Genomic DNA, 13,450 nt, shown 5'->3' on the forward strand with positions numbered 1-13,450 from the left:
GTCCTCTTCTTAGGAAGAGGTATTGATGTTTTCTAGGGATGGCCAATTCCGGAATTTCTACTTTCCGGCCGGAAAGTAAAATCGAAAAAAATCCGGAATTAGGAAAAAATGAGAAAAAATTTGGTCATCCCTACTGTTTTCCGCTCATTCTGAGTATACAAACGTTCTAATGGATATTAGGAGCCAAGTGTCGTTTTTACATGAATTTTCAATGTTTGGTGTTTAGTTCATTTTTGCATAACACGGTACAATTGTAAAAGAGAGCGAGAAACTGTTCTGATATGGATTATATGTGTAAGAAACATATTCCATTTCTGACCTTACCTCGCCATTGCAACCTGAAGTTACATATCTGGCGCTTCCGATTCAGTACTGGATTCGCGTAGTTTGAAAGTATTATCATAATTTTACAATGTAAAAGGAAATTCAGTAGTCATTTAGTTTCTTTCAACATTTTATTATTAAAAAAATATCAGAAATACAATTAACAAAGATAACAAACAACAAAATGGTAACGTCAAAACATTTTAGATTTTTTTCATCTTCAGTTACAATTAGAGGATTATGGGTATAAAAGAACATATGTCATATTTAAATGCCAGGTGCTATTGTTCTTGATTCGGATCACGCATTAAGCTCCAAATACGAGTGTATGTCTTATACAGTCTCGGTGCTGAAAAGAAATGTTAAACTTCAAAGCAGAAAACAAAAATATAGAACAGAATGTTTTTGCTTTCTCATGCATGATCTGTTTTATTTACATGCAATTCTTGGAGTTTTGAAAAGCAATTTATTGTCTGCGTCCTCGGAGTTTCTTTTCTTAAGTCTGAAACCATTTGAAATAACTTTTTCCCCTTTTCTTTGCGGGTCGTGCAGAAGGTAATGTTAAGTTGAGAAATACACTCAAAATTACCTGAGATAATCATTCAGAATTAACTCTTCATACTTAAAAAAGAAAGTTATACTCACATTCCTTCCTTACTATAAAATTATTATAAACTTACAACCATTGGTCTCCGATACTTAGATATTAGTTGAATCATGACAATGAAATTAGTTACTTGTTCCTCAGTCGTCATTCCTAAAAAAAATTTAAATCAAACCATAGACGGAACAAGAATTTTAGGAAAACCAAAAATGAGTCAAAAGATTGTGATCTTGGTCAATAATTAGTTTTTGGATCAGGGGTCACAAATGGCCCCTAAATCAAGTTTTCGTATTTTCTACAGCACATCATACTGATTTAAGTGATAGTTTGGGTTTGGGTACATCATATGTAGTTCTCCAGATATAAGGCCTACAAGAAATTTTTTGACTGAAATATAATGGATATTTTGATCAAAAAAAGAGCAGAAACGTTATATCTTACATCACAAATATAAATGCAAATGTTATAATGAAAACCGAATATCCTTGGTTTTTCTCGGGATACTCCCCTTTCCTCCCACATCATCTTTCCACCAATTCTTCCATATCATTCACTTGCCTTAAGTGTCTGTCTCCCTTAGCCTAAAAGATATAATCGTGGGACGTTAAACTGAAAGATTTCATTTTTCACTTCATTTAAAGCCGAATATTTAAACCATGAGGAACATAGAGTACAACGGATAAAATTCCAAATAAGCTCAATTAAATTCTCCAACCGGGAGTCTGAGTACACATCCGCCATTTAAATGCCCACCGTTTGGGCGGAAACCTATTTACATACTTGCTAAATGCAGAGTATTAAAAGCAAATCAGTGGATTATTTAAACATAATAGGAAAATAGAGAATTAAATGTCTAATTAATGGGTTAATTGATTTACTAAAAAGGGAGACAAAAATATCCCTGTTCTCGTTTGTTGAGCATAGGTGATAAATTACACAGAATAGCTGACAAATGAAACACAAAACTATCATAGAGTTTTAAATTTCCTCTGAATTTTGCGCTACGTTCCTCAGGAAACAGTTTGTTATTTATACACATTGCAGTTTCATTGTAAGATTTCAGGTAAAGACGTTCATGATAACAGTCCAGTAACACATATATATGTAATATTTAAACCTCTACATTACTATCTTCTTTCAGCAAAATAAACAAGAAAAGTTATTATAGGATGCCTCTTGCCATTTGTTACGCTACATGGTTCGTTTAGTAACTTTACATTTGGTGTTTGTATACAGTATTTTTGGTTGGTTTATTTGCTTATTGAGGTCAAGACGAGACTATGAAATCAGTTGAGGTTGTTTGTACATGGTTGTTGGACATAGTTGAGACAAAACCCACGGTTCGCAGTGTCCGTCGGGGCTTCTACATTATTCGTATGGAAGAATAGACGAAATGGTTTGGCAGTACCTGCAAATAAAAATAGCAAATTGAGTTAAGATACAGACGACAGTAATTTTACATTAATATGTTTACAATGATGCCAGGTTCTCTCAGAAAAAAAAACAGCAAATGTCAAATACTCGAAAAATATCCTTACATTTAGTGTAAAAAAAGGGTAATTTTACACTTTTACGTTTAATATTTTGTTTATTTTTTTTAAAAAAAAGAAACCACATTTTAATTTTTTTACTTTTTACTGTGATTTTTATTATTTTGTTTATTTTTTTTAAAAAAAGATAATACTTTTTATTTTTTAAAAAGTGTATTACGAAAAATCACGAAAATGTGAAATTTTGTTCAAACTTGTGAATGTTAATCCCTGTGCACTAGATTTTTCCGTTTTACTCAGGAGCCCCATAGCAGAACATGCCGCGATCTGCGATGTGATCGCAGAACATTTGTCGCGCCTGTGCAGAAGAATTGCCAGAGGAAAAAATAAATAGCCAATTGAAAAGTATAAAAACGTGCCGTGCCTGCTATGTGTAGGTGTTTTAAATGCACGGACGAGTCTCATAAATATAGTTTGAACTGTTTTTTACTTCGCGTAAAGCGTATTTTTAACAATCGTAGGTGTTTCTCCTGCAGAATTCCTGCAGAAAATTTTTGACTTATGAAAGCTTATCGCAGAAAGACAAGGAAAGTTCTGTCATCAGCCTCAGGAGTAAAGCTGGTTGCACACAAAATACTGATTTTAAGCTTTAAAATCAAACAAAGTACTATCTTAAAAAATACTTTGTACGTACAAATATAGAAATACAGGGTGGACACAAAATCGCTTTCCCCAAAACAAGTAGAATAATAGGGCCTATATATTATTGGAGAAAGCAACTTTGTGCCCACCCTGTATATAAAAGTAATAATGGAGTATTGTATTGTCACTCTACTTTTGTTGCTGTCCAAAATTTCATTATTGTATGATGTCAAGAAGTGAGCTAAATTAAGGTTGCGAGATTTGGGGACACGATTGAATCAGAGTAAGTTAAAGAAAAAATGTAAAAAAGAATGAGTTCCTTTTCTCAGACATGCTGATTACTTACTGTAGACTGTGCTTGGTGTAATTGAGACTTCACTGTTAAATGTGCCGCCACATATTCGGTCTTGACAAGTCTGAGTTGTTCCAACACGGCCGACATTGGAGGCACAAGGGATCATGAGCCAATCTGCATTGCAAGAGTTTGGACCTGTATTTCCAACCATTGCAGTAACTGGTGTTTGGCCAGCTGTGTTCCCAGATAGTGTAAAAGCATGAGTTCGATTATTCACTGCAAAAAGAAGATAAACTATTAGTTAAATGGCGAAGAATATATTAAACTAAATGAACATTACTTTGTCACCAAAAAGCAATATTGCTAAATGTAATGTCGGCTAAACACAAGTACTTAAACTAGGGTTGCCCAGGTAATCCAATTATCATAACGTATTCATAACAACATTCTGGCAGTTTCCGCTCCAGTTCGATCGAGCTTTGACTCACGGAAATACGAGGGCAATTTAAAAAAAAATATTCGTTTGCGCATGAGCGAGAAATGGCCTGGAAGAGTGATGTCAGTCCTGTGGCGCTTGCAGTAGTAGAGAGTGAACAGTGAAAGGAGAAGGTTGTGCTGCAATTCACCGGTCCGTTATAACAATTGAAAGTGAACGCTTCAATAGAAAATCCCGCCAAATGTGAATATGATTTCTGACAGTGAGTGAGAAAAAACTTTCGGCAGCTATGACTTATGGCGAACTGAGTGGTTTACGGACCAAATGTAATAACTGGAGGTGTCGTACGCGAATATTGTCTCATGTTTAAAGATAGACACGAACTGATGTGCACGATGCGGCAAGAAGTGGGCGTGCATTTGTAGTCAGCAATGAACTCGTACAGGCAATGAACTAGGTTGCGTCTCTTCAGGCACATGAAACAGTGGCTTGCGTTGCATCGCTTCGACAATGACAATGCGCTTCATAATGCTTTTAGCGGGTGGCTTCATTCCCAGGCGGGAGGTTTTTCTTTTTGCAGAAGGAATTTCAAACCTTGTAAAACCATATGACAAATGCCTCGGTTTAAATTCTGAATATGTTCAAAAGTAATGTAATGTTGTACTTTTCTAATGTTTATAATAGAAGTTCTGCATCTTGAGTGTATGTCATTGATAACCAAACGGCGTTTATATATGGAGGTAGTTGTGAGTACTTCACATTAAATGTCCGTAGCCAAACTCCCTGTATAAAATTTATTGCGTGAGTACCTTAGGATTATGAAACATGTATTTTTGCATAGTGCACATATTAGTTCTAAATGAAGTCTTGATCCGACTGCGATAGGTCCCATAATTTTGGAGCTATGGAAGTTTAAAGTTTATTGTTTCATGTTTCTGGCCACCTATAACTCCGAAAGAAAATATTTGTGCACCCAGGTTGGTTTATAGTTTTTGTCTTATCTTGGTGTCAGGAATCACCTCCCAAATGTTGTTGGTGTTGTTTTGAAACACCCCATATATATATATATATATATATATATATATATATATATATATATATATACGTATAAAACTCAACACGTGGTGCAACAGCTCAACAGCTGTTAGAGAGTCAGAGCCTACCAGACATCTATGGCAGTCGTGCCTTTGAAGTGTTGTGTGGTCAGCACATCGCTTCCTCTCATTGTTAATCCTTTCTTTGTAGAGTGGAGTTCGATACTTCTTTCTTTCAAGTTGCTCCGCAATTGCCCTCACGACGTTGTAGACGAAACGAAACGAGACGAGACAGAATTGTTGTGAGAATAGGAGACAGAACTTTTTCAATAGAAATATATACATTTCCCAAGAGGAGACATCATTTTCACGACACAAGACGAGATAGCCTCAACTCTTGTATGTAGCAGTTCTAACCTTAAAAAGAATAGGAGGAAACTGGTATCGAGTCGTGAGCTATCATCGAGTTGGATATGCTCACATGTGCCGGCTCATGAGGAACGTCACATTGGTTAATATATATATATATATATATATATATATATATATATATATATATATATATATATATATATATATATATATATATATATATATATATATATATATATATATAGTTACAAGCTAAGGGTAGGACATTTACATAATTTTCTAATACTTGTACAGGAATTAAGAAGCTAGGTAAGTTTTTTTCCCGTAACTTGGAGCCAGATTTTCTTTCTTTCTTTCTTTTTCTTTTTTTCTTTTCTTTTTTTTTTTTTTTTTGCCGATGTGATTTTTCCATACAAGCCGCCACTGTTGCATGCTCACATTCAGATTCTACCTATGACACATCATTTTCAAATACTATTAGCTCGCAATCATGGTTTCTTCCATGAATACTTTCACGAGGACTTCCCTCATCCCTTTTCTTCCCCTTGAACTAAGATAAATTAAATTGTTTTCACATGTCACTCGCGTGCATGACACGTCCTCTATAACATGAAATAGTAAAATAACGAGATTAAAGCCTGAATTTGTGAATATACACAGATAGATCTTGGATAACGCGATGAAATGGTTTTAAGAATCAACTGTGGTATGCAAAATTGTGTTATTCGAGGTCTATTTACAATAGGGTTAAATTGAATTTGTTCATCACATAGCTTAGAATAATAAATAAGATCAAGTCCATATATTGTGAAATACATGGGAAAATCTTTTTAAAATACTACTTGCCAGAATAAATGGCGTTAGACCCTGATATGACATGGATTGCAGTTATAGACATCATGAATTTTATCTACAATGCAATATTAGATCTAACCTAATCCGCGTGCAGGCTTCACTCTCTTCTGTGTTCTGATTGGCATACACGTATTTAATTTTAATAGTAAATTTTAATATATTTGAAATAAAATCTGATTTACAAGGAAAGAAACTCCTACTCGAAGTGTTCTAATTAGTGTTGATTTTTAGTTTAGGTTTCACTTAGTGAAAATGTGTTCTAATGAGACTAATATTTGGGGTTTTTAAAATATGTCCTTTTTTAAAATGCTTACATTAATTATACAAGTAACTAAAAGCATCAACTCCAATGCTATGCTATGTGTGTTTACAATTAAAAATGATTATGCCAATTATACACTGTATACGTTATTATGTTGACTTTTAAACTTTCGGAAAACTTATATAATTAATCTTTTGCTTGTGTATTAATATATGTGTGATGCTATTTATAGTCTAGAAAATGAACTGATATTTCATAAACCATATAAACAGTGTCAAATACATTTTAACATATTAAGACAATGGATCCTCATTTTAGTCCAGCAAGGTTGGCCCTATGGTTGCCAATGTGCCTGTGATACATTCTGCATACTTTAAAAGTATTCCGTTGTTATTTCTTTGTTAACTACAGGATTTGACTTTCACCACTATTGTTCAATGACTGTGTGCAAGAAGCAATGAAAAAGTTCTTCGTCAATAATAATAATAATAATAATAATGTGTGAATATAGACAGGAAGTTGTTAAGAATAATAAGGTTTGTAAATAAAGATCAATTCATAGCAGGAAAGCAGGAGGATTAACATAATGCACTATTTGATTTGAATGAGATACTGAAAAATACAGAACGTAGCTAATGCAAAATAAACAAGAAGAAAAAAAAGTAAGTCTTCCTTGACGGAAAGGTAAGATCAAATTCAAGATCAGATTGCTTTATACCAGAGGATCAGAGAGAGAAATGTTTATTGACACGTATTTCTATACACAAGTGACTACCTACGTAATGAATACCATAATTACACAGCTGTCGTAAGTACGTGGTATCCATAACACTAATTGTCAACCTGCTCTTCTCCTCCAGATTGCAGTTTCCAGCTTGCCATAGAACTTATTGACTAGCGTCGTGAAGTCACTACGACACATTTTTCAAAACCCAGTGGAAAAATTAAAGTGGTAGGCCTATTGAAATCTCATATTTACCAAAAAAAAAAAAAAAACCGTGTTATCATGGGAAGCTCCGAAATTAATGCCTGTTATGGGTGAGACCAGAATAACACTCAGCCGCCCCACCCACCCACAAGAAATAGTGATGGCCAATTTCTAAATAACCTCTACTGCCCAGAACAAGAATAAGAACTATTTTCGGGGCAATTTCCTGTTCCCGAGGCAATGGTTCACTGAATGTGTGCAAGTCATACATTTTATGAATCTTTGCTCTTTTCTGGGTATCTTGTTTCCTGTTTTATTTATTTATTTATTTATAGAGAATGTTACAGGCAAAGTTACCCATTTACAGTATTCATAACAACAGATTAACACCTAACAGAAGGATAAGCATACAAGTGATAATTTTAATGACTGGTTAATCATTGATTCTGTCACTTAAAGAATTTACTGATGTCTTAAATTTAGTGATGGACATTCTGAATATGTCAGTACTTGGATTAACCACACAAATTTTGTTGTAGAGATCACACATGAGCCAAATAAGTGAGTTTTTAATTATACTTGTTTTCAATGTTCTTCTGTGAAATAAGTCAGCTTTTGGACGTCTTCTGACGTTGGCAACTTTAAATTTCGGAAATTTAAGTCATTGCTACTATTGGATTTTGTTGTTTATATTTTTCTGTTAGATAATTAGGACCCGAGCTAGGAACGAAAGTAATTATACTAAATTTGCATTTTCTATAAGCAGTTCTGATATCAACGGCCTTAGCTTTCAGAATGGGTTTGGTAACCAAAATATCCCAGCAAATATTTTCACAGTTAAAAAGTCAAGGTTGGATTCAGGCATTTGAGTTGAGTTGATTTAGAATTTAACGTCCCTTTCAACAGCGAGGCTATATGAGACGGGATCTACTGATTAACGTGGAATCCGAATCACATGAGCTCCTGCCGGGAAACGATTCAGGTACTTCGTTATGGCCAGCAACATTCTTCTTATTACGTATGAAGTTAGAAAAAGAAACAAATCATACACTTTTCCATCTTTACTCGTGAGTTGGCATTTGGTTACCATGATCTAAATGATTTCTAACCTACTTAAAAAACAAACCAAAAAAAGGTGCTCTTCGAACATTAGAAAGAATTTGAAGAAAATATTCTTGTACTTTTGGCATTGGAAATTATCTTTCTTTGAAATTTGAAAAACACATATTTTTCATTTAGGAAATTAAAAATACATGAATTTAATTTGGAAATTTTAAGAACACAATTTTCTACTTTTGGAGTTTGAAGATCACATTTTTTTCTTTTAAAAAAAATGGAATTTGAGCGGCACTCTTTTAATTTTGGAATTTAAGGAGCACTTTTTTTTTTTTTTGCACTTTTGGAATTTGAAAAGCACATTTTTTTAAAATGGATTTTGGAGAGCACATTTTTTGGGCTGGATGTTTAAAATGTGTAGAAGTGGATGAGCTACCTTCATGCCAATAACTTTTTGAACTACAGGAAAGAGAATATGGCCACTCTGCTTTTATTCTACTAGCTCAGTGATGTCAGGGTAACTGGGCTAAAATATGACTTCGGACACTACATTCAATCACCTAGGCATATCTCTAGAAGAGGTGAAAACGACGTACGTAAAGACTAGAATTAGCAAATCTAGAGTGTTGATTGAATTGAATTGAAATACTTAGAGGTCTCTGACTTGACATAATAGTTTTAAGAAAATAAATTTAAAACCTCACATCAATTAGTTTGCTACCTCTGTACCATCTTTTGTGTGGCATATTGAAATAACTCAATTCCACATTTTAGCACTTCAAAAATAGTGAAATTCAGATGTTAAGAAACGCCATTTCTCTTTCCTTTTAAATCATATTCCCACACTCCTAGCTAAAAACTTTCTGCATTCTATGAAGTAGTTCTTATCAAATCTACATTCCGTGCCGTAACAACTTCATTTTTTCAACCTCGATAAACCAAACGAAAAGACAAACGGAGCAAACAAAGTAACCTGACCGTTGGTAAAGGCAGTAGTGACAAATGGAAAGAACACCAATATGACGATATTTTGGTTGATACACCACAAGAAAATTAGTTCATTGCCAATACTTTTCTTTAACCTTCCTTTCCTCTCCGTAGCTCTTACTATTTCTCCCTATCATTGCTCCGGGCGTTTAAGGCATTCTCTGACGTCAATACATCAGCCAACAGGAAATAGCTGCTCTAGGTTTGACACCGAAGTAACACCGAGGTTATGAAGAATGGGACCTACTATTAACATTGAGTCCGAACTATTGGGGGCACCAGAAAGTAATGTTTTTTTTTTTCGCATGTTGATATTTGTTGGTCGTTTAGCAGCTCATTGTGTACTTCAAAGTAGTGCCAAATACATTTGTCGGCTAGAGTGATTTGTTTACTCGTAAAAAAAAATGCAATCTTGTTTTTCGCTTTGCATTTGATGGTGAAATGGCCAACCAAACACCAGAATAAATCTATTTCCGGTATTACATTCGTAAATCTCAACGATGGTTTGCGAGGTTTAAATCTGGTAATTTTGGTCTTTCTGACTTGTCTTGATCAGGAAGACCAACAACTTTTGACAATGACATGTTAAGGACGGAAGTGGATGCGAATCCGTGTCAGACAATCGAGAAACTGTCACAGTCTTATCTAACCTTGGCCGACTATCCAAGAACATTTGTAACAGATTTGGAAGGTAAGCAGAGCAGGTGTTTGGGTCCCACATAACCTGTCTGAAGAAAACAAAGCTAAACTTTCCAACACAAGCAACTTATTGTTTTAGCGGACAATACAGAAACATTTTTTGATCTTTTCATCACCGAAGATGAAAAGTGGGTCCTGTATCATAATCCAAAACGCAAAAGACAGTGGCTCTCTCCGAATGAATCGCGACGCAGTATAGCTAAGCCAGGTTTACACCACGAAAAGGTGTTTTTGTGTGTTTGGTGGAGTATTCGCGGGGTCGTTCATTTTGAAGTGCTGCAACCCGAACAAACTGTGAATGCAGACCTTTATTGTGAACAATTGGATCATGTACAGAAATCCTTAATTGCAAAGTGGCCAGTGATTGTCAACAGAAAAGGCGTTATTCTGCAATAGAAAATACGAGCCCTGGAAAAAGTTAATGATTTCGGATGGGAGGTATTGCCTCACCCAACATACTCGACATATCTTGAGCCCTCGAATTTTCATTTAATCCGATCGTTATAACATTTTCTCAGTGCCAAAAACTTTGAAACTGTGGACGATGTCCAAAATGCTCTCTCCAGATATTTTGAACGAAAACCAATTGAGTTTTATCGATTCAGCATCGAAAATTTGCACACTAGATGGCAAAAGGTTGTTGATAACGAGGATGATTACATCACTGTGATTAAAAGTAAAAACTTGTTCCCAATTTATCTGATTTCATTTACTATCAAAAAACGACATTACTTTCTGGTCCCCCTAATACAATTGGGAATTGAATCCAGAGCAGTTGGTGGGTTTACAGGCCATTATAATTCAAGATACAATATAGGTAACCACATATCTCATCTCCAACAGAACTGGATTATATGGCCTTTCAGGTCACATTTTCGAAAAAAGGCAACTCCTGTATTGTGCACATTCCTAGACGCCACCGGCCTTGACTATTCTGGTCTAAGTTCTAACGATAAAACCAAAAATCAAGTCCCTAGTTTCTAACGGTTTTGGAGATCTCTTGATGCGCAAGTCAGTGAATTTACTATTTTATATATATTTGCAAAAATACATTTTTGAAGCGTTGAGTCATCGGATATTGAAGCAGATTGTGCAATAGACAATGTTGCCAAAATCAAGTAGGAACAGTAAAAGAGTGTGATATGGACACTACAACTGCGTAGAGTAACTTCAAATTATGATATGTAACTATAAAAATTTAGAAACTTTGCAAAATATATTATTTGTTACTGGTAATTTTAATTTACAATATACACTGTAAAGAAATGAGATGTTGATACAACACAAAATGACTACCACTTTAGCGTGTTACTTGCGTGTTAATTCAGCAACAAGACACCGCCTTCCTGAGAGAATTTTCTTTGGTATTTATCATTGAACATGATCAAAGGTTTGCGAAATATATTTGGCACTTATGCCAAGTAGCGAATAATGTTCTATGTTTTCCGTAATCGGTCACAAAAATATTGTTCTAAACCTGCGAATCGTCTGACAACAGTTACATAGGCAACAGTTCTGCCATCTTATGTTCATATATCCTAAGACACAGGAATAGCAGATAAAGAAAACAGACGAAAGCACAGCTATCTGTGTAACTGTTGTCAGATGATTCACAGGTTTACAACAATATTGTTGTGACCGATTACAGAAAACATAGAATGTTATTAGTTACTTGCCATAAATGCGAAATATGTTTCGCAAAACTTTGCTCATACTAAACAATAAAAAAATAAATAATAAAAAAACAATGCAAATACTTACAGCCAGTAACGAGGTATTTTTGATATGCTCTGAAGGCGATATGGCTGGTGTTGAATTGACACACAAGTAACACGCTAAAGTGGTAGTCATTTTGTGTTATTTCAACACCTCATTTTTTGCTGTGTACATATACATGTGACTGCATAGTTACTTGGTCGTCTTGTAGCAATATTATACTTGTAGGAATCATGTTTCTTTAGGGGTGGCTACTATGTATCTAATGGTTGGGAGGCCATTTTGATAATAAATGCTGTCCTTCATAACCTCGATGTTGGATAACAATGTAAAACAAATAAAAATGCATTTTTTCAAGATGTATGGCGACATTTATTAAAATAGACTTAAAATTGCAATTGTAGAGAAACTTACCTCCATCTGGACATGCAGTGTACTGTATGCCACAGAAATTTCTTTCCATTCTAATGCAGATACTGTAGTCTTGGTTAGATAATTGAAGACCAGCTGCGGGATCATAGTTAAAGGATTTTATCTGACCAGACACTCCCGTGTAATATTGCAGGCAACCTTCTTCCGCTTTAATAAGTCAATTCAAAACAGCAGTTATGAAAAATAGTAATAATAAAAAATACATTTTAATTATGAAAATAGTTTGGCAAATGTAAGTCATGTCATCATTGTAAAATTACAATAAATATTAAAAGAGGAAAACTAATATAGAAATAATATAATGATTAAATATATAAAAAAAACATATTACATTGATATTGTTATTTTAATATTAACTATATTCCTCATATTGTGTTTGATTGTTATTTAAGAATGATGTCATAGAAACTCGTTTTTAAGGGATTCATTAGATCTTACTGAATATGGTGAAACAAGTATATGTTTCAGATATGTGAAGAAAGTCACATCCGTAAAATGTACAGTTTTAATGTTACAAGGTAACCGAAGGAAATTTATGTAATGTAGACCTACTAATTCTTGCACAATTTGGCACCGCCACTATATTACATATATTTATGATTGAAATAGATTAAATATGGAGCATTGATATATTTGTTACTAGTATCAAAGTAACACATATGATCTTTCCGAAGAGGACCGCAGCTAGCTAATATCGTTTTGAAAGTTTACAGCTGCCCATGGTTCGTTTTGTAACTACGAAATATGATTTAGTTGTTCCCTAACAACACTGCAAGATTTCGGCAAGCTTGTGTCAAGCTTATTAGTATACGTTACCTACCAGTACATGGCTTACTGCAAGTTACATGACAAGCCTTGTAACAAGTTTCCCCGCGGCCATACTAAGCAAAGGGGGAAGCCAAGTTAAAAGAACAAGTTAAAAGAACAATATAAGCCAGTGGTTCTCAAATTTGTTGTTACCGCGACCCACATTAACCTTTTCCGGATCCTGGCTTTTTGGGCTATTTTTTAGACTTTCAGTCAAGCAGCTACTGTATCGTCACTATTTATCCTAGGATCATGGTTCATACCTCGTTCTCTTCAGAATAGAACTGGCTTTCAAATGGTATCACTTGCATGCTCATACCATATACCAGAAGCGGGAAAAAAATGTCAAAGTGAAAATTTCGGAGAGAAATTTTTTTTCTCGAACTTTGCCCCCCTGGACCCTTCCTGTGTGACCGTAGCCATCTAAAAAAAATCTAATAAATATTACTTGGTGTACTGAATGTGTGTGCCAAATTTCAAATTTCTATCTTGAATAGTAAGGGCGGGAGAA

General features: G+C 34.5%; 1 protein-coding gene across 1 annotated transcript in view; it reads right to left on the bottom strand.

Annotated features, from left to right (window-relative positions):
• Positions 1-479: 479 nt before the first annotated feature.
• LOC145688894 (uncharacterized) overlaps positions 480-13,450 on the bottom strand; it is a 61,904-nt gene continuing 48,933 nt past the window's right edge. The window contains exons 7-9 of the mRNA XM_081763059.1: positions 12,115-12,279; positions 3,407-3,631; positions 480-2,336 (exon numbers count right to left, since the gene is read on the bottom strand). Of these exons, the coding sequence (XP_081619185.1) occupies positions 2,215-2,336; positions 3,407-3,631; positions 12,115-12,279 (512 nt within the window). The 3' untranslated portion in view covers positions 480-2,214. The remainder of the gene's footprint in view (positions 2,337-3,406; positions 3,632-12,114; positions 12,280-13,450) is intronic.

Source organism: Thermobia domestica, chromosome 7 (genome assembly GCF_964235325.1).
Source record: "Thermobia domestica chromosome 7, izTheDome1.hap1.1, whole genome shotgun sequence".
In the NCBI taxonomy this organism is placed as follows: domain Eukaryota; kingdom Metazoa; phylum Arthropoda; class Insecta; order Zygentoma; family Lepismatidae; genus Thermobia; species Thermobia domestica.